General features: G+C 40.2%; 1 protein-coding gene across 10 annotated transcripts in view; it reads left to right on the top strand.

Annotated features, from left to right (window-relative positions):
* The first annotated feature begins 690 nt into the window (after positions 1-690).
* Positions 691-20,989, top strand: part of LOC100624559 (myomegalin) — a 215,701-nt gene continuing 195,402 nt past the window's right edge. For all 10 annotated transcript variants that reach the window (XR_014844272.1, XM_021090682.2, XM_085023137.1 and 7 more), the window contains exon 1: positions 691-1,111. Coding sequence is in view for 9 of the 10 variants with exons in the window: in XM_021090682.2 (XP_020946341.2) it covers positions 876-1,111 (236 nt within the window). In the remaining variant the exon portion in view is untranslated. The remainder of the gene's footprint in view (positions 1,112-20,989) is intronic.

Genomic DNA, 20,989 nt, shown 5'->3' with positions numbered 1-20,989 from the left:
GCATGTTGCTTTCACACCATGGTAAAGTCAAAAAAAGGTAAATGGAACCAGTAAGCGGGGCCCTTCTGTATAGAATAGAGCAGCAGAAGCATTTTCCTCTGCTGGAGACTCAGAGGATGCTGTGGAATAGAAGAAAAGTGTTTTCAGAACAAACATTTAGGGAAAGATTTATTTGACCTATGAACTTTTTTTTTCAACCTTGAAAACATCCCTTTGACCTGATGGTGGATACCAAGCTATATATACTTTACTCTGAATTCTTCATGAAAAATGGCTGTCAGAAAGTTTCAACCGAAAGGAAAATTGAGATTATTTGAAAGAAAATTTTTATAGTAACTAAAGGGGAAATTGAAAGGAAAAGATTTTTATAAGTGGAAAAAAGAGGGAAAACTGGGATAAGGTGGCTGCCAACAACTTGGAGAAGTAATGACTCTGAGGAAAGAATACTATAAGAGGATGGTTGATTTGGAAGATAGAGGACAAAAACCGGGAAAATATGGAGAAAGGGAATGAGAAAAGGGGAAACTTTGTGAGGTTGGATATTGAAGACGGTGACAGTGGAGCAGAGAGGAAGTAAAAAATAGAATGAGGTCTGGGAATGAAAAGATCTCCAGGTTGAGGGAGAGTGGGGAGATGATCTTGGGTGAAGAGGCAGGGCGGGTGTTTGTGGGAGAGGCACGGAAAAATCTGGGCGGAGCAGGTGGCAGAGGCAGCGGCGGAGGAGGCCTGGTCCTTCCAGGTCTCCTCCACGACAGTGGCAACTGGAGTGGGTGGTCATCCACGCCCAAAGGATGCTCCGTGGCAGTGCGGGAGGACCTTAGGAAAATCAAGCAGGAAGGGTAACTAGGACTGCGCTGGCTCAGCCCCGGGTATCCATGAAGAGGACTGACAAGGGGTCCTGCTGCCGGCGCCGCTGCTGCGACTGCGGCTGCTGCTGTCGTGCGTCCCGCCGGGCGCACCACGCGCCTTACTGGTCCAGGGACTTGGCACGAACCCCACAGTCCTCGCGACAGTCTCCCGGCCGGGAACGGTGGCATCCCGAACCGGCAGGGAGCTGGGCAGCAGCGGCTGAGGAGGAAGAGGCAGCTGCCGCAGCCGCACCCTGGATGAGGTGAGCGCACTGCGGGAGCCCGGGAGGCTGCAGACTGCGCAGGGAGTGGCAGCGCCCGCTGCTGCGACAGTTAGAACGGCTTTCGGGTAGGGGACCCAGGGCCTAGAGACCGGGCGCCTGGGAGGGGTTGGCGCAGAGTGACATTAGCTTGGAGAAGGTTGGAGAGCATGGCTGGAAGCAGGGAAGTAATGGGGGGCGGGGGAGACGCAGTGGGGAGTTGCCTAAAATACACGTGTGGCTCTGGATTGTACTGGACTAAATCTTCAGGAAACCCAGTCTCTGCCTCCAAGATCTTTGCTTTGAAGACAACTGCTTTGTTGGTAGAGATGAGGTTGAAGGCCACGCCGGTTGAGTCGAGTCAAAGAAAAGATGAACACATGATCAGAAAGCCATGCCAGGCTGGAAGCACTAGGGATAGTAAAAGAAGATAAAGCTAATGTGTGTGGGTGTACTATTAAAAGAGTACTCACTGCCTTATTCCCCCCCCAGCCCCACCCCCACCCTAATCTTAGACAGCAGGGTGGGAGTTGACGATGGTTCTTTCTTTCTAGGCTACCTTTCTTCCCCTGCAGAGCTGGAGCCTTGCCTGTTGGCTGGATGATGCTTGGCGAGCAGGACCAGCCCCAGCTAAATAAACCCAGTCACTTCCGTTGCTCTGGCTTGGAAGACCCGACAAATTAGGCCCAAATTTTCTTCATGTAGCAGTAGCAGGATGAAAATCTGCCATGCATACGATTTTTTTGCAGAAGAGACAGATTGTGCTGCTGACATTTTTTTTTTTTTTAAATGAACATTTCCTTGTCAGAGCATCTTGAGCTTATTCTTTTATGGGAAGCTAGAACCCGTAAATCAAACTATAAGACAGTAGTGGTTTCAGTATGTATCTAAGCTGCCATTAACTAACTGGGATGTGAAAAAAGTTTCTTCATTTTTCTAGGCTTGTTTCCCAAGTATGAAATCAGGATTTGGATCTTTTGAGTATTAATTATAGAATTAAATATTAATGGGATCTGCATTTTGTGTTCAGGACAATGTTCTATTTGTGAACTAGGAAACTTAATTTATTCACAAACACTTTATTCTTCACACTGTTCACTGTTTATTTGAGAAAAGAGTCAGACTATTCAGTTAACAGTGCTTAAAGGAATCACATTTCTATTAAGAAACCCATGATAAATTACTGCTTTTAAGACTGAATGAAGCAAGAAGTATTTATTATTTAATTTTTAGCCGAAACATAATTACTTTTTAAAATGTGTATGATGTGTTGAATATTTTTCACAGATTAGAATTTTTTAAAAAGCCTGAAACAAAAATCTGAATATATATTTATAATTTAAAGTCTTCTTAACTACTTTATATATGCTGGGGTGGACTCTTTTCATCAAAAGAAACATTGCAGTTGCAAAATTTTAAGTGGGTCATGACTTTTTATCCTAAAGATACGATTTTTCTTCTGTCTTTGGTAACAAAAAATTGTAGGGTTAGAATTAGTTTCTCTAAATTGTGCTTTAATTGTTAAAATAGATGACATGCTTTCATTGTTTTCTTAACAGTTATTCATCTGACAAATCTCTTAGTTGATATGATGAGTTTCGAAATGTTTTTAAAGACTTAAGGAATACCCAAATGAAAGAGTGTCAGAAATTTCACTGAGGTTGGTGCTACTCTGACCCTCATTAAAAAATTAAAAAATCAGGTCTGAGAGTTCCAGGGAAATTGTGCTTTAGCTTGTTCAGTCTGTTTCTCAGACTTATCATTAAACAAATCTACAGAACTACTATGTAAACCCAGAATGGCAAATTACTAATTTATAGTGACTCTAACTAACATCGTAGGGAACTAGGCCCTGTTTTTAAAAAAAATTTTAATTTCAGTGAGGTCTTTTGGCATACTCACCACATTTGGGAGCCAAATCATAACGAAAGGTTGTTTATGTAACTTGAATTTAGAAGAGAATTAATTAGTCAATTATGAATTAAAAAATTCACAGCTTCAAACAGTATCAAAGGATATGATGGGTTCTTCCTTCTTTGGATGATGAGTGTCATTAATGATCAACCTCTCTTCTCATGTACACCATCTTTTATTCTGAGATGCTAATATTTTCAAGTCATAGTCTACATGGCTTGGGAATCTTTATGACTGTTTCAGGTGTCTGCATATCTCTTCTCTGAGCCAGTCTGTCTTCATTGTAAAATTGAAATTCCAGATGGCAAGCTTGCTTTCCTTAGGTAAAATTCATTATGGGAATAGGGAAGCAGGGTTGGAGAACCATGTTATAGCCCCAGCATATTTCATGCTGGTAATATAAACCACTTGGTTAATGGCAACTGGATATGGGACTCTGATTTTGATTTGCATTTCTCATTGACTATTGATGTTGAACACTTTTTCATGTGTGATATCATGACCTATATGTTTTTGGTAAAGCATTGAAATTTTGTGCCCATTTTTATGGAGTTGTTTGCTTTTTTGTTAAATTTGGGATCTCTTTATTCTAAATGCAGGTCTTTATTATATATGTACTTTGTAAATATTTTATCCCGGTCTATAGCTTGTCTTTTCATTTTAGTAACAGGGTCTTTTGAAGACCAGAAATTTTTAATATTTTGTTAAAGTAAATCCAAACAATCAAATTTTTCTTTTAAGGTTTTTTATTTTTAATGTTATATCTAAGAAATTTTTACCTAACCCAAGATCGCAAAAATATTTGTTTTCTTCTAGAAGTTTTATAGTCATGTTTTACATTTAGGCCTATGATCCGTTTTGAATTAACTATTGTATGTACTATAAGGTACTGATCAATCTTTATTGATCAGTCTTTACCTGCTCAATCTTTACTTGATCAATCTTTATTCTACCTTCTTGACTCTATGGAATGTTATAAAAATATTTTAGGAGTTCCCATAGTGGCTTAGTGGTTAATGAACCCAACTAGCAACCTTGAGGACTCAGGTTCAATCCCTGACCTTGCTCAGTGGGTTAAGGATCCAGCATTGCATGAGCTATGGCGTAGGTCTCAGATGCAGCTCGGATCCTGGGTTGCTGTGGCAGTGGTATATGCCAATGGCTACAGCTCCAATTTGACCCCTAGCCTGGGAACCTCCGTATGCCGTGGGTGTGTGGCCCTGAAAAAAGCAAAAGACAAAAAAAAATAATAATAATAATAATTTTTTTAAAATTCTAACATCATGTCAGTTCCTAGTGTGTTTCTAGTGATTGATTTTTCTCTTCATTTTGAGTAGTGTTTTCCTGCTTCTTTGTATATGTAGAAATATCTGAACAGATGTATATTGAGCATTTTATTATTGGATGCTAGATAATTTTGATTTTTGTAAATATTCTTGGGCTTTATTATGGGACATGGTTTAAGTTGCTTGGAAACATTTGTCCCTTTGGGGTCTTGTGTTTAAGGTTTGTTAAGTGGAACCAAAGAAACGTTTTATAACTTTCCCCTCCACTGGGCTAACACTCTTTTGAGTATTCTACCCAGTATCCCATGAATTATGATTTTTTTTTTCTTCTTCTCTTGCTGGAGAAACAAACTGTTTTTAGGCTTGTGTGAGCCAAGAGGTTTGTCCCTCTGATTCTCTCCTATGGTTCTTACCTCAGCCTTAGATCCCTTGTACAAACATATTGATCAGTATATAACTGAATACTCAAAGGGGCCCCTTTGCAGATCTCTGGAATTTTCTCTTTTCTGGTACTATTCTCTAAGAACTCTTGCTACCTTGTCCTTCCCAAATTCCTAGCTTTTTCTCAATTTAGGGAAATAACTAGGTTCTGCCTTTGTTCCCTCTCTTACCACTACCAACTTTAAACTGTCTCTAAGGAGAAAACTAGGACAGTTGTGTGGCTCACTTTGTTTCTTGGATCACTATCTGTGTTACCAAATATCCAGTGTCTGAAAATCTTTGTTTCATATATATTCTGTTCAGGTTTTAATATTTCTATCAAGGCTGAGTGGCAGTGAATATGGATCCTGTTACTTCATGTTTTGGGGAAGTAAAAACATCTTTCTGGTATCTTTTAAATTGTATTTTTCAAACCTGGCTACGTATTTGAATTGCCTGGGTAGACTGAAAAAACTGGGGAGTTCCTGCAGTGGTGCATTGGGTTAAGGATCCAGTGTTGTTGCAGCTGTGGTATAGGTCACAGCTGCAGCTTGTATTTGATGCCCTGCCCAGAAACTTCCATATGCCACAGGTGCAGCCACAAAAAAACAAACAAACAAAACAAAAAACAAAAACAAAAAACAAAAAACAAAAAACAAAAAAACCCTGATGTACAAGATCCACTCCAGACCAAGTAAATCTGTTTCCGAATGAGGCTCTAGCCTCATGTTCAGAATAACTCATGTACAGCAAGTTTAGAGAATCACTGAACTAAAGAACTGTTGCATTGATAAATAATTCAGAGAGACTTTTGTGTTCTGTCACTCCAACCAAGACACAAAGGTTGTTGGGGTTTTGCTTTTGATAAGCTACGGAAGGTTTAAAATCAGGATACTGATGTAGTTGGATCTTTTAGTTAGAATCCTAAGTGGGACATCTGTGTGGGAGATGGAGTAAAGTGGGTTGAGTAAAGAGATGGGATAACTAGCAAGCTATTAAAAGTGGTTCAGGGTCTGAGGTGATGAGGGCCTGAATTTAGGGAGTGATAGTAGCACTGGTAATAAGGGATAGTTAGAATTTCTGAGGTAGAATTGATGGTACATGTTGATCAATAAGAGTGGGCAACAAAGAAGAGGGAGGAAACAAGGATTACTCTTAAATTTCTAGGTCAACTGTGGAATGAATACTAAGGTCTTCTACTGAGAGATACTATGGTAGAAGAAATGTATATCAGGTAAATGAATTACTTTCACGTGGTACATCCAAAAGGAGGTGTCTTATAGAACTTTATCTTGACTACTAAATTTTTCTGAAGCATAAGAAAGAGAAAACATTTAAGAGCATATCTTTTGAGTGTGTTATATGGTTTTGAGTAGATGTTCAAAAGATATATCTTTCTGCCTTTCTTTGATTCAGGTTAATATTAAAACCATTTGCATTTCTCAAGCATACATTTACATTAAAGTGGATGTCTTCTAAATGACAAGATATCACATCATGGATTATTACAAACATTTTTTTTCTCTCTTTTTTTTTTTTTGGCGGGGGCTTGCTGTGGGGATGTTTATTCATTCTTCCTTACTCTGGATAATAACCTTACATTTCCTTTGGTGGATACTTTTTTCACCATTGCTTTATGAAAGTCTTGATGGGACGGTCTATTAAGGTACCTGCTCTCTCCTAGATCCATGAGGGCAATGAAACCCACAGTAGTATGACGTACCTCTCTGTGTGAACCTTGCATCTTCATGGAGCAACACGAGAGTGGAAAACACGGTTGGGACCAGTTGGTTTCTTCTTGCTATCTAGGTTTTAATTGCTTCCCCTACTTCTGCCCCTTCTGAACCTGTTTTGTTTTGTTTTTGAGTTTTCACTTGTTCATTTTGAAACCGAGCAGAGCCCTGTGGGGCTCCTGGGCACAAAAACTTTTCTCTGTCCCCCATTTCTTGTTTTTCTAACACTTGTTCACCTCAAGATTAAGAGGCATAGGGGATATAGCTTTTATCTTAGGTATCTAAGATGCCTACATCATTATGTATATCCCTGGAGGGGGAACCTGGACCCTACCCCAAGGTGGTACTATTGTTCCTTGACTATTCCTCCCTGTCTTTGCAGCCCATCCCTTCTCTGATCAGCAAGTATCTGAACCTGCCATTTGAAACTCAGGGAAGGCCATGGAGGCTGAATGAGGCCCATTTCCTAAAAATAAGAAATGGGGGACATAGAAAGACTTTTGTGCCCAGGAGCCCCGTAGGGCACTGCTCGGTTTCACTTTGATTCTGAGGATCTCCTCTTCTAGTATCCTCTTTTTAGAAACTTAGTCAAAGTTGGTTCATTCATATCTTCAAAAAGTATGTATGCAATGTCAGCCATAATTCTAGATGCTAGAATAGAATGAAGAATAGAATGATGCTGGAATATCTGATAAAGGTTCTACCTTCACAAGCTTAAGTTTAACGAAGTTGTAGTGGGACTGTTAAGGAGAAAAACAGTAAACAAGTTAATAAATAAACAGATAAAGTGACTTCCGATAGTAATAAGGCTTACAAGGAAAGTAAAATAGTATCATTGGCTAAAAAGCAGATGATGGGAGAACTGTGATGGTAAAACCCCTAAGGTAGAAGTAAGCTTGGTATGTATGGGCAGCACAAAGAAGACCAGGGCAGCTGGAACATGCTAAACAAAAGGAGAGTAAGAGAGAATAAAAGAGCTAAGGGGGATGAGGTGGGCTGGCTAGGTCACCTGAGACTTTGTAGTCCATAGTAAGAAGTTGATTTTATTCTAAGAGTTTTGGGAAACCAATGAAGGGTTTGAACGTGATATGATCTGGAAAATGTTTTAAAATATCACTCTGCTCTTGTAAAACAGACTTTAGGAGTAGAAGAGTGAAAGAGTGCTTCCACAAGGTGAAGCAGGGAGGCTACTTTGAAAACTATTCCAGTAAGTAGTATAAATATAAGAAAATGGTGGGAGTTCCTGTCGTGGCGCAGTGGTTAAGGAATCCGACTAGGAACCATGAGGTTGCAGGTTCGATCCCTGGCTTTGCTCAGTGGATTAAGGATCTGGCGTTGCCGTGTAGGTGTAGGTCGCAGATGCGGCTCAGATCCCGTGTTGCTGTGGCCCTGGCGTAGGCTGGTGGCTACAGCTCCGATCCAACCCCTAGCCTGGGAACCTCCATATGCTGTGGAAGTGGCCCAAGAAATGCCAAAAAGACAAAAAGAAAAGAAAATGGTGATTTAAATCAGGACGGCAGCCTTGGGGCTGGTAAGAACAGATTTGAAATATGTTTTGGAGATAGAGCCAACAGGATTTGTTGGTTCATTGAATGAGGGGAATGAAGTTTAAAAAGGAGGTATCATAGGCCTTTTGGAAAAAGAGTAATTTGAATGGGAGTTCCCTTGTGGCTCAGTGGGCTAAGGATCCCACATTGTCACTGCAGCAGCCTGGGTGATTCCCTGGCCCAGGAACTTCTACATGTCGTGGGCACAGCCAAAAAAAAAAAAAAAAGAGAGAGAGAGTAATTTAAATCTAAAATTGGTCTAAAAATTGTCTTAAAACAGAAAAAAAAAAAATGAATGTCAATTGAAAAAAAAAAAAGTAATTTTTCCCCAGAGCCTTAGGAATTAATTCAGGGATGGGCATTGACTCAACTTAGTCCAGACAGGGTTCTTCAGGGTTCTCCTGACAGAGCACCCTTTCTTCTAATGGATGTAAAGCTGACAGAGAGTGTAGGCCTGGGCCTGCTGACAGATAACTTGCTACCCTGCAGACACTGAAAATAAAACCCGCACAGAAAATAATTGCGAGAAGGAGAGAAAAACTCCATTGTCAGAGTCTCTGTATCAAGCTGAATTTGAAACTCCTGATTGAGGTGTTATTGTTTAACCCTAGTTGAAGTTTTACCCCCACAAGTGTGGGGATGGTGATGTTTAGACGAGGGGACAAAGGGATGAAGGTCACGCCCATGGAGAAGACCCTGGATAATATAAAAAATATCTTCACAGAGGGTTGCATATGTTGACTAGACAGTGTAGGGTTCATGGTGGGAGGGGGTAGCAGGCAGGGAGATGTTTGCCTCAGGACACCACAGCCCCTTCTTCAAGGTACTTGTTTTCACAGTCTTGTTTGCAGAGCAGGCTTGTAAGTATAAGGAGTTTGTACTAGATCTCACAGGCATTCCAAACAGAGTTCTGTGATTTAAATTTTTGATCACTGACATACATGGCAGCAGCATTATTGCTATCATTATTACATGTATAATTTGTATTATTAATAATATTTGTTGAGTACTGGCTCCATGCTAGGTCATATTTTAAGCAATGATTAAGCATAGTCTCATTTAATCCTCACTACAATTCTGAGTCAAAGATGTTGTTATTATTTTGGTCTTTTTTAGGGCCGCTCCTGCGGCCTATGGAGGTTCCCAGGCTCCTTGTCAAATCAAAACTGTAGCTGCTGGCCTACACCACAGCCACAGCAACACCAGATCCTTAACCCACTGAGCAAGGCCAGGGATCAAACCTATGTCTTCATGGATACTAGTCACATTCTTTACCGCTGAGCCACGACAGGAACTCCAAGGTGCTATTATTATCTCTGTTTTTATAGAATGGTAAAATAATTTGACAAGATGACACAGTTGCGCAGTGGTAGAAGTAGTGTTACATTTTTGTTTCATGTGTACTGGAGTTATTATTTTTGTTCATCTTGTATGCATTAAACATTTTTTTCTTTTTAATGGACCTAGATCTTCTTTTGCTCAAAAGTCAAAACCAAACAACAACAACAAAAAGCCTTTGATAGTACTTTGACAAAAATGGTCTGGTTTCCAAATTAGCATAAGTGTGAAATGTCATCTGTTTTAAAATAATAAACTGCATTATTAAAAGCTGACCCTGTGAAGATTTGCTTTCAATTCACATGGCAGAACGCCTGAAGGTCAACGCAGAGAAATGAATGACCTATTTAAAACAAGAGATAGTGTACCTAGGCATGAGCAAGAATCTATCCAAAAAGCATCAGATAGCTCCATATTCAGGCTAATAAAATTGGATGAATTGCACATTTCAAAAGAGAATATGGGACACTGTGCAAATAACAAAGACTTAAAGCGAACTGGGCTCAGTGCCCAGAACAATGGGCACATGCGCTCACATAATGGAGGGCTTTTGTCCACTGTGCATGTGCTCACGCACACCACCCTTAGCCATACAGCACTCACTCAGAGAGGGTGGAACCAATAAAAGAGATGCTCACGTGAACAAATACAAACAGAAACAATACCGTGCTTTAGCATCTTTTTAGTCTCCATAATATTCCAGTGTATAACATCTTTTTGCCTCTTTGCTTGATAAATCTTGACTTTGGAATCTCCGTCTGAATATTAAAACTAAAATGTACAGCTTTATTGTAGTCTCAGTAGGAAGGGTTTTCATGAATTTCACATATCTTCTAAAAGGAAAAAATATTCTTGGTAGTAATTAAAAGCACATCTGGAAAGAGAATGCCTAGGCAGTATATTCTACAGAATGCTCCTACCAAAGTACTCCTTGGCATTCCCTTCATTTTCACCATAGATTTACTTTTCAGTTGTGCAACCTTAAATAAGTGCTTTGAATTCTTCCCCCTTCTGGACTGTAAAGAGAACAATGGCTTCATTGTAAAAGGGAGGACTAGATCTCTAAACTCTGCAGCATGATGACCTTGGATTGGGGGAAGGTTCAGGAGTCTGTGTATCAGTTATCTATTGCTGCGCAGGTACATTATCCCAAAACTTAGAGGCTGTGATGGTTAATTTTAGGTGTCAACTTGACTGGATTTTAGGTGTCAACTTGACTGGATAGCATGTTTGGCTAAAGATTTTTTTGGAGAGAGCCTGTGAGGGTGTTTCCAGATGTCATTAGCATGTGAAGTTAGTAGATTGAGTAAAGCAGATAACCCTCCCCAGTGTGGATGGGCACAGCCTATCCGCTGAGGACCTAAATAGAACAAAAGGATGGGAGGAAGAGGGAAGTAGCTCTCTCTCTGCCTGACTGCTGAGCTAGGATATTCGTCTTTTGACCTCTGCCTGGGACTCTATCATGGACTTCTATGTCTCAGAACAACACCACTGAATTTCCTGGGTTTCCAGCTTCCAGACAACAAATTGTAAGATTTCTCATCCTCCATAATCACATGAGCCAATCACTTACAATAAATTTCTTTCCAATACCAAGAGTATGGTTATCAAGGACTACTAGGGACCCTCTTAGAGACTGCCTACCACAGTCTGCCTCCATTACCTGAACTCCTGGAAATTGGGGGAAAAAGTAGCATTTATTTCTTCCCTTATTTCCTTCTGGAATTAGGCTATTGCAAATCAAGCACTAAAAAGCAAGGGGGAGTGTAACCAGAGCTGAGGTCAAGTTATGTGTGTCATGTTATAGATTTTAGACTGTATCCTCAGAACAATAAAAACCTCAGACTCTTCTGAGTCTGTGTGTTCAGTCAGCTCTCCAAGCATCCCTGAGAGATGTTGTTGGCAGTGACTGGCTCTGGCTGTCTTCTCTGATGCCTTAGGGTTGAGGGGATCAATTTCTGGACAGTGTAACCTGTTTGCAGCAAAAGAGTGCCAGCCAGGGAGCTCTGCCTTAGATAATTTATTGGGAGACCACCTTACACATGTAGTTTAGTTTCTAATATAAATTAGCAGAGCTGCCCTCAGACTAGTCAGGGTTTAGGAGAGTCAGAACCGGGGGGGATATATGCAGCTAAAGTAACTATTAACAGTAATGTTATTAATAAAAATGATAACTTGATTTTTAAATTAATAGCTTTCCCAAATATTTTCATTTTTGCATCATTTCACTCATCATTACCATTTTATATTTGAAGGTTTAACAGAATTTCAACATGTAAATCATATAAGGAGATTTTTACTCTGAATAACATCTAACTATTTTTTTTGAAAGTGAATGTTCAGATATTAACAAAAATCTGGATGACAAACTATTCGTTCTACTAGCATGTTATGCTGATTAGATATAGTGATAACCCACAGGAGCACAAGTTCAGAGACGTAAGAAACAGTATGAAGTCAGTACTTGGTTGTTGGGTTTGCCAAAGCCAAATAGCAGAATTGGGCTCAATGGTGATGCTAAATTTTGTGACATCTCTAAATTTTATGGTCTCCTTTTACTCCTCTAGTTTGACACATGAGCTAGTTTTTCTCACCCTTTGACTTCAGCTCTTCATTAGCTGCAGCCTTTTTCACTTTTCCTTCAGTGAAATCTGAGAAGACTCTCATGTATCTTACCTTCTTACCTCTCTCCTTCTCAGCTGGCCCTCCAAACTTCCCTTCCCTAAATTTACCCCATCCTCTTAGGACAGGGCCCTACTTGCCCTGTGGATGTCAGGGAGCCCAAGAAGCAGGGACCAACATCTAAAAATAAAGCTATTGGAAACTAGGTAAAAATCCAGGGCCCTGCCTTCCATACAAGAAAACTGGAAGCAGAATTTGGCCCTAGGTGGAGGGGTTGACAAGAACCTGGCAAATGATAAGCTCTCCAGGCTAAGGTTCAGAGCTGTGACTCCAGTGTCCCACCCAAAGGGTCAGTTTTTAAAAAAATTTTGCACAAGTGTCCCCAGACTAACTACCTAGAAAGGCAGGCTGGGCTTGTGAGGCAGATGTAGGTGGAGAGGAGGAAGAAGACCTCTGTGCTCCACGTTAGGAACCAGCAGGCCATCTGAAGGAACATGCAAATGCCTGGTGCCTGCAGAGGGCCTGGCCTGTAAATGTTGAAGCAGGTCATGTGTAAGATCATTGGAGGAGTGTTGGTGACTGATTACCTGAGGCCTTTATGTTCCAGCTAATGGCCAAACAAGATACATTCTAAGGCTGATTCTGTAGGATAGGTTCTGCCAGTAGGGGGCACTTGTAGATGGTTTGCTCTGTCAGGAGATCAGGTTGGGTATTCCTGGTGAGCAGCTTTTGCCAAAGGAGAGGCTCCAGTCTGATGGAGTTTCCTAAGCAGCTGGAATTCATTACAGCCTGTATGGAGGATGTAGCATGGCTAGTTTCATTTCCAGAGCCAACTATAGTTCATGTGACATAAAGACTAAAAACGGTTTTTGTGTTGAATGGGCAGGTAGCTCAAACTGACAGTTGGGGCTCAGGATTTTTTTTTTTTTTTTTTTTTATGGCCACACCTGAGTTATATGAAAGTTCTTAGGCCAGAGATTGAATTGGAGTCCTGCACCTCCTCAACAAACTGAGCCACTGCAATTGGATTCTTAACACATGTGCCAAGTAGGAATTCAGGATTTTCTTAAAGTGATAGGCTTTTGAAAATTCACTTCTAGTTACATCAGCAGCAACACATGAGGTAAACTGTTCTTTTTTCCCCTCTTCCACCATCTCCCCTTCTCATCAGTTCTACCATCTCCCCGTCGCCCTATAAAACCCAGAAATATTCCCTTGAGCCTTGAAGCTATTTGGGAAGAAGATTGGAGGAGCTGGCCTTGGCTCAGTCCCTTTTACCCTGTGGCGTCTTAAAGGTACCACCTGATGTCTGGCAGTTCATTATGCACAGAGAGCTGTTGCCAACAAGGTCAGCAGAACACAGCACCAGAGAGTAACCATTTGGCTCTTGTCACACCATCTGGGATGAAAAACATGGTGCCCAGCAGAGGGAAGCAAGTAAAGCACTTACTCCTAGGATCACACGACTCCTAGGATCATGCAAGCGCAGGAGCAGATCCTATCTGTAAAAATTTCGACGTTTTGTTCATCATGGATTTTTTGCATTAATTTTCTTTTTAAAAATATTGCATTAAGGCGTTCCCACTGTAGCACAATGGGTTAAGAATCCAACTGCAGCAGCTCGGGTCAGGAGGCTCAGGTTCGATTCCTGCCCAGTGCAGTGGGTTAAAGATCCTGCATTGCTGCAGCTGTGGCTCAGATTCAATCCCTGGCCTAGGGAATTCCATATGCCACGGATGTGTTAAAATATCATGTCTTGATTACTGAGCTTTTAACATTTTTAAAAGTTTACAGGTGAGTACCTCCCTCCCCTCCACTTAGGTCTAGCCCTAAACACCTTTGCAGTTGAATCAAGAGCTTGAATCAGTTGAATCAGTCCATCAGCACCAGGACCTTCTGGCCTTGGTTTTTCCCTCCCCCATCTCCTGAGAACTTACCAAAGCCAACAGATAGAGGATGCAATAATTCTTTATATCACAACCTTTGATTTAGAGTAAGCTAGTATTTCTACACCTATTGTTATATCAATAGACTAAACTAGACTAAAAATTGGAAATATTTTTATCTAATTGAAAAATTATTTTAATTGAAAGGAATCATAGTGGTTAATGTGGGGTGTGTCTTTTCCTTTACTGAACTGATATGATCCAGGATGGAATTAACTCTAAGGGCCAGTCTCTTCACTTGAACTTTGCAAGCATAAAGGACTGTTTGAGGTATCCTCATTTTTTTGCTTTGTATTGTGAGATGTTTGATACTGAACTCCACAGCTCAACATTTTGGCTTTTCATATGCTAAGATCAAAATTAAAACAAAAGTGCATATGCAAATGTGGAATGTTTCTCATTAAAATTTTTTCTTAATTGTGTGAGGCTTTCTGAAGCTGTAGCTCAATATTTTCTGAACCCTTGCCAGATGGAAGAAAGAACAAACTGCTTTTCTAAGTTGCCAAGAAATTGATTTCCAGTCGTTCTAAGTGTAGAAGAGGTAATTTGTCTTTGTTGTGTATTTTGCCTTTGTCCTGGGAGTGATTATTTTGATGAGTTCTCTTGGTTGTGCAGTTTTGAGCCAAATAACTACCAGGGAGGTAATTTAATGCAAATATGTCAATCAGGTTCTATTTAACAGTGACAAAAGCTGACCTGGGAGAGATGGTGTATTCTTTTACACCATCATAGTAATTCAGTAATTTTGATTATTCTTAGGAGATACAGACTAAACTATTAAGGGGTGAAGACTCTGCATCTTTCATATTGTTCATCAATAATTGTGTGTGAGGGGGAGAGAGAAAACAAATATGGCAAAATGTTAATGATCAGTGAATCAAGTGAAGGATTCATAGAACTTCATTGTACTATTTTGACAACTGTTCCATGTTTAAAATTTAAAAAGTTTTTCTCAAAAGTTTTAAAAACTGAGTTATGTTGTAGATAAATATGTATACATATATATGAAAATATATATACATATACATGAAAAAATACATATTTATGAAACAACGTGTGTACATATACATATGTGTGTATATACACCCACATATATATACATAACATATATGTGTGTTTATATACATATATATGTGTATACACACATACACACACACACAGTCTAATCTGTAAAGGAGATAACACCAAGGACTCTTAGTGTCTACTAGAATTTAAATCCAGAGAAGTCCCCCTTGATCAATGGGGAGACAAGATAGTAGATGGCATGATACAAGAAACAAAAACAGGGACCATAGCTGTATGGCTCCCTTGTCCTTAGCAATATGTTTCCTAATTCAGAATCCAATCTGAGCTCTAAACCAGCATCCTACACTGCCTTTAGTTATAAGCTCCATGGATTTTTCAAGTGGCCTAGATTGCCTGATACATGCTCCTTGGCCTTGAACTGGAACTGTTTGTCCACCCTGGAAAATGATTCAGGTGCAAGTGTCGTGAAGGTCTTGAAAGCTGTTTGTTGAATTTATTCCAGCATTGTTTCTGGTTCCAGAAATGTATTAACCCTCACATCCATCCCTTCAATTTTTAGGGCCCAATATCTATATTCATAGCAAAGAGAATTATCCGGGTCATTCACACAAGCCTTTCCTACCGTTCTAACCACCTTCTTAGATATTTACGTACCACGTTTGTGGCATGAATCGCTCTCTACCAACATCAGATACACATAAATAGTGGGTGTTGAAAGGATGAGGGGGGGTTGTATGAGTAAATTACCACCAGCTGTCTGAAGGATTGGTCATAATTTCTTTCCTTGAGGTTTTTGTTACAGCTGAGAGACAAAGCTAGCTAGTGAAGTGTGAGTACACACACATGCACACACACATACACACTCCTCATCACAGGGGGAGAAGTTTTGAGATAAAGGGAGTAATAATACAAGGCAGAGGAAATATCCACTTTTTTGTCCCTAAACGTCCATCCAGGAAGTGAGGGAACCAGCTTAGTCAGCTTCCTCGCCAACGCTGTGGTCTCATATAATAAATCAGAGAGCTGAAAAATGGAAAATGTGGGTCACTGGCCTAGCCCTTGAGAGTCGTTTGAAGCAGAGCTGAAATTAAAATTCACGACTTCTATACAGGGTTGGAATCCTGCCTGGTATCCAGACATTAATGAAAGCATAGCTATGATTTATGGAATGCTTAAAATGTGCAGGGCAATGAATTAAACACTTCTCATGTATTATTCCATTTTGTTCACACAACTACCCTATTAGGTAGTCATTATAATTAACTTTATTTTACAAATGAGGAAACTAAAACACAGAGTTTAAGTAACTTGTCAAAATCACAAAGCTGGAAATTAATAGCTGCAGGGGCAGGAATTTGAACCCAAGTCTCCTGTACCCAGTGGCCCTAGCTCCACTGCAGGGCTCTTCCAAATGAACAGACCCCTAGGCAGTCGCTCAGAAGAGACTGGGAACATTTCTCCTTCCATAAGTGAAAATTTAAATTTGTTAATGAAAGCACTGTCTTTTGTCATCCTAAAGTGTATAATAGACCTTCATGTCACTAGCATCCTTCACAACCCTATCAGATGCTACCTTTTTGTGAAACCTTCTCTAATCACAATTAACTAAGCACTCTCTCCTTTATGTTCCTCCTTGTGCCTTTATTATAGTGCTTACACAGTCTGATCTGTGTTATGATCTGATGAATGCCTGCCTCACTTTCCATACTAGATTTTAAACACCATGCTCAACATGTGCTCTGTAAGCATTGGGTGAACTAATGTTGAATTGAAGGAACTAAGGTAACCAAATTGTCCCTGAGTTTTTATCAGCTTGTGGAAATAAATTCAAGTCTCAGGACCATTAGCTACCTCTCAACTCCCACCTGTTCATTTAGGAAATGAAATCTTTTACAAAGTTCCCTTCTCATTACACATGCTTCTGCTTATACCAAGGGATATCTCTCATAAGCCGCTCTGGTTCTTTGTTGCTCTGAGGCACACACAGCTGCCACTTACTCTGTATAGTCCCCAGAGTCATGCATCTCCCTAGCCTCTGCTCCAGTCCAGCTACTGAAGGGCAGATCTTTCAACTCATACATATATAACCTTTTCTCTCCAGGTTACTTGCATTCCCTAGGTAACCAGGCATGTGCATCCATGCCTCAATTATACCAATTAGGATCCTCTACTGCACTAATACAGATAATATTTGAATTTAGGAACTCTATTGGACAGTTTTTCACCACATGAAGCTCCAGTTTTATACCTGGGAACCATTTCTCTTACCCATCATTTAATCTCTCTGAGGCCCTATTTCCTCACTTATAAAAGAGGGTTTCTTTGCTGTAATGCTCTCTTAACGCTGCTTGGTTTCTCTTCATTATGTTTATCACCATTTGGCATATTGTAGTTATTTCTTTGTTTATTGTCTAGCTATCCCAGTAGACTATAAACTCCATGAAAACATGGTTTTGCTTGGGTTTATTTATTTATTTAATTTATTTTTTTAGCTTTTTAGGGCCACACCTGCTGCATATGGAGGTTCCAGGGGTCTAATTGAAGCTACAGCTGCCAGCCTATACCACAGCTACAGCAACATCAGATCCGAGCCACGTCTGCAACCTACATCACAACTCGCAGCAATGCCGGATCCTTAACCCACTGAGCGAGGCTGGGGATGGAACCCACAACCTCATGGTTCCTAGTCAGATTCGTTTCCACTGCACCACAACAGGAACTCCTGCTGGGTTTTTTTTTTTTTTTAACTATGTCTAATATATAGAATAGTGCTTGACACATAATGGTCCTAAATAAGTATTTTTGAATGAATGAATGAGATAATGTATCAGAATTATTGTGTACATTTTAAGGCATTGCTCCAGTTATCTATTTCTACATAATGGTATACTTCAAAACAGTGGCTCAAAACTACACTATTTCATCATATCTTATGGTTTTGTGGATCAGGAATTTGGATAGGTCTCAAATGAGGAATTTGTCTGCTTCATGTGGCATTCACTGTGTCATGTGGTGGTATTTAGCTGAAGGCTGCTCGGGATGTCCCAAAACAACTTCTCTCACATCAGGCATAGAATCAAAGTGATTCCTGATGCTTTCATGTGGATTGCTGGGTGGTATTTCACAAGTGGTCTCAGGGCTTCTCCGTGTTTCACCAGCAAGATAGTCAGACTTTTTTCGTGGCATCTCAGTATGTCAAGAGGCCTAGATGAAAGCTGCAAGGCTTCTTATGACCCAACCTCAGAATTTATGACCACACACTGCATTCTGTGGGTCAAGCAAGTCACTAAGACCAGCCCAGATTCAGAGAGGAGAATTAGACCCCATCTTTTAATGGGAGAAGTAGCAAAGAATTTCGAACCATCTTTAATCTTCCACCTTTTGGCCATAAACATCACCACATGCATTACTCACTCCCTCCCCAAACCCCCAAAAGTTTCATAACATTTACTGTACTGAGTCAGAATTCCAAAATCTCAACTATCTAAATCAAATTCAGGCACAGATGTGGCTTCTGAGGTTCAGCTCCTTCAGTACGGTTCCTCTTGATCAGAAGACCTCTTGGTCTGTCCTCTAGGCTTTTGGTTCCGTTCTTTGAGTCCTTCATTTTTCATAAGAAATGGTCCTTTTTTGCAGCTGGGTAACGTTCTCAGCCTGCTTCCTCTCAGTAGCAGGTTGAAGGTCCTAAGGTACCTTTTCATGTTGTCCTGTCTTAATCCTTTTTGGTCCATCCTGGTATGATCTGCTTAAAAACTTTTAGGGCATCTTTTGTACCAATTTACAATCAACTCCTCTAGACAAAAGATACACCCACATTTTATTCTAAAACAAGCTCTTCCCTACCCTGGACTGCTTTAGAGGCTGTTGTAGACTAACGAGTCCTTAAAAGTGTTAGAAGCCCCTATTGTCTAGTGGAAAGGCATCCACTTAAAATTCTTACAGGCGTCTATGTTTAACTGCAATGGTACATGAGGCATCAACTTAAATCTTCTTGAGTTCTTAACCACGTGTCTAAGTTACATCTTGGATTGATTTTTGCCCTGAAACTAACTACTTGTTTTGAAAGCTTTTGCTCTCTGGAGAGAATGAAGATGAGAAGCAATTTGATTTTTGAACCTAGAAAATCCTGACTCTATTTCCTCTAAATTCTGCTTAAAAACAAAAAAATTTTTAGCCCACCTTTCTACCCATATCTTATCATATGTGGTTGAAAGCAATCCATTAGTACATTTGAAATTCTGCCTAAAAATTTCCTTTGCCAGACCTACCCGTTCATTAGGTACATTTTCTGTTTTCCACATTCTCATGGGAAATGGTTTTGCTAAATTTCTGCCAGTACATAACACAAGACATTTTTTTTCAGCCTCCAATAATATTTTCTTCACTGTCCTTCAAAGTCTCTCTAGCAGTCTCCTCAGTGTTCTTCCAGCATTCACTGACAACTCCTAGAGGTCTTTCCAGCTTTTGCTGCATCCAGGTTCCAAAGACACTGCCACTTGTTTCAGGTTTTTGCTATAGCAACACCCCACTTAAAGGTATCAAATATGGTTCAGCTATCCCTTGCTACTTAGTAAACTACTCCAGAACTTATAGCTCAATGCAAAAAAAAATTGTATTATATTTCATGGTTTTGGGGATGAGTAATTCTAGCATGACCCAGAAGGGCAAATTTACTGCAGATAGCCACAGCTGGAGTTGCTCAATTATGTCCAGTTGATGGCTGAACTGATTTGGAAGGTCCCAGACTGTTTCCGCATTATGCCTGACACCTTGATGAGAACTGCTAGTTGGTGTGCTCAATTAGGCCCTTCTCTCTCTCCATGTAGTCTCAGGGTTTCTCCACAGGGTTTCTCTAGCATGGGAGTTTCTTATCTGGTAGCTCAGGGCTTCAAAATCAAGTGCCTCCAAAAGTTTTGCATGAAGCTGCAAGACCTCTTTTTTAACATCTCATATTCTTTTTTTAAAATTTTATTTTATGGCCATACCCCATGGCAAGTGGAAGTTCCTGGGCTAGGGATTGAATCAGAGCCACAGCTGCAACCTATGTTGCAGGTGAGGCAACACCAGATCCTTTAACCTCCTGTGTTGGCCAGGGATAGAACTGCACCTTTGCAGCAACCCCAGCCACTGCATTTGTATTCTTAACCCCCTGTGCCCTATAGGAAAATCCTGTATTTACAGTCAGGTAAAGTCTAAGGCCCACCCAGATTAAAGGAGAGGAGAAATAGATTCCATCTCACAATGGCAGAAGGAAAGAATCTATTGGCATCTTTAATCTACCACAGGCATTCTAGTCTTGCCTGAAGAACTATTCATCTCTGTGTGTAAAGGACATTTTTTCAACCAAAGGTTAGAGGGATGGACATGGAGCTGTGAAGGACAAAGGAGACATCTAACCAAGTCACCCGAGTCAACTGCGCAATCAGTGAGGTGCCAGGTATTGCAGACATATTGTTCTCCTAAGTCTTAGTGAATGTTAGGGGCCAAAATAAGGGAAGCAGTGCATATAGGGGGTGGTTAAGCATGATGTTTTGGAGCTAAACTGGTTTCAGATCTCAGCTTTGTTTACTTAGGCAATATACTTTCCCTCCCTGTACCCCACATTCGTCACTTCTAAAACAGAGATAACTAGAGCCTACCTCATTACATTATTGTGAAGATTAAAGTGTCAGTATATACAGTACTTTTAGAAGAGAATCTGGCAAAAATTTGTTAGAAGTAGTTATTTTTATTATTACCTTACAGTTCATGGAGTAATCCATATCAAAATCAATAGTCTTTTTACCCAGAATTAAGCTTGGGAGAAGGAAGAGAGAAGAAATCGAAAAACTAAATGGAAGGTAAAAGTACCATTGGAATATTTGGAGCTGAGTATGAAGACAGAGCTACTTTTGTATCATATCATCAATTCATATATTTCCTGAAGCACAATCAATTAACCAGTTATAAAGTAGTGTGCTCAGGAAAGAACAACATAACTGGTTTGTCAACATTATCTATCCAGATTCTTTGAGGTCCAGTTAAGAACACTGGGAGAGATATGCAAGGA

Source organism: Sus scrofa, chromosome 4, assembly GCF_054392235.1.
Source record: "Sus scrofa isolate SSC_HxYL_T2T_F1_AM1 chromosome 4, Sscrofa_HxYL_maternal_Yorkshire_Landrace_v2.0, whole genome shotgun sequence".
NCBI classification, from domain to species: Eukaryota; Metazoa; Chordata; class Mammalia; order Artiodactyla; family Suidae; genus Sus; species Sus scrofa.
The sequence above is the reverse complement of the archived record's forward strand: the minus strand, read 5'-3'. Positions and strand labels throughout refer to the sequence as shown.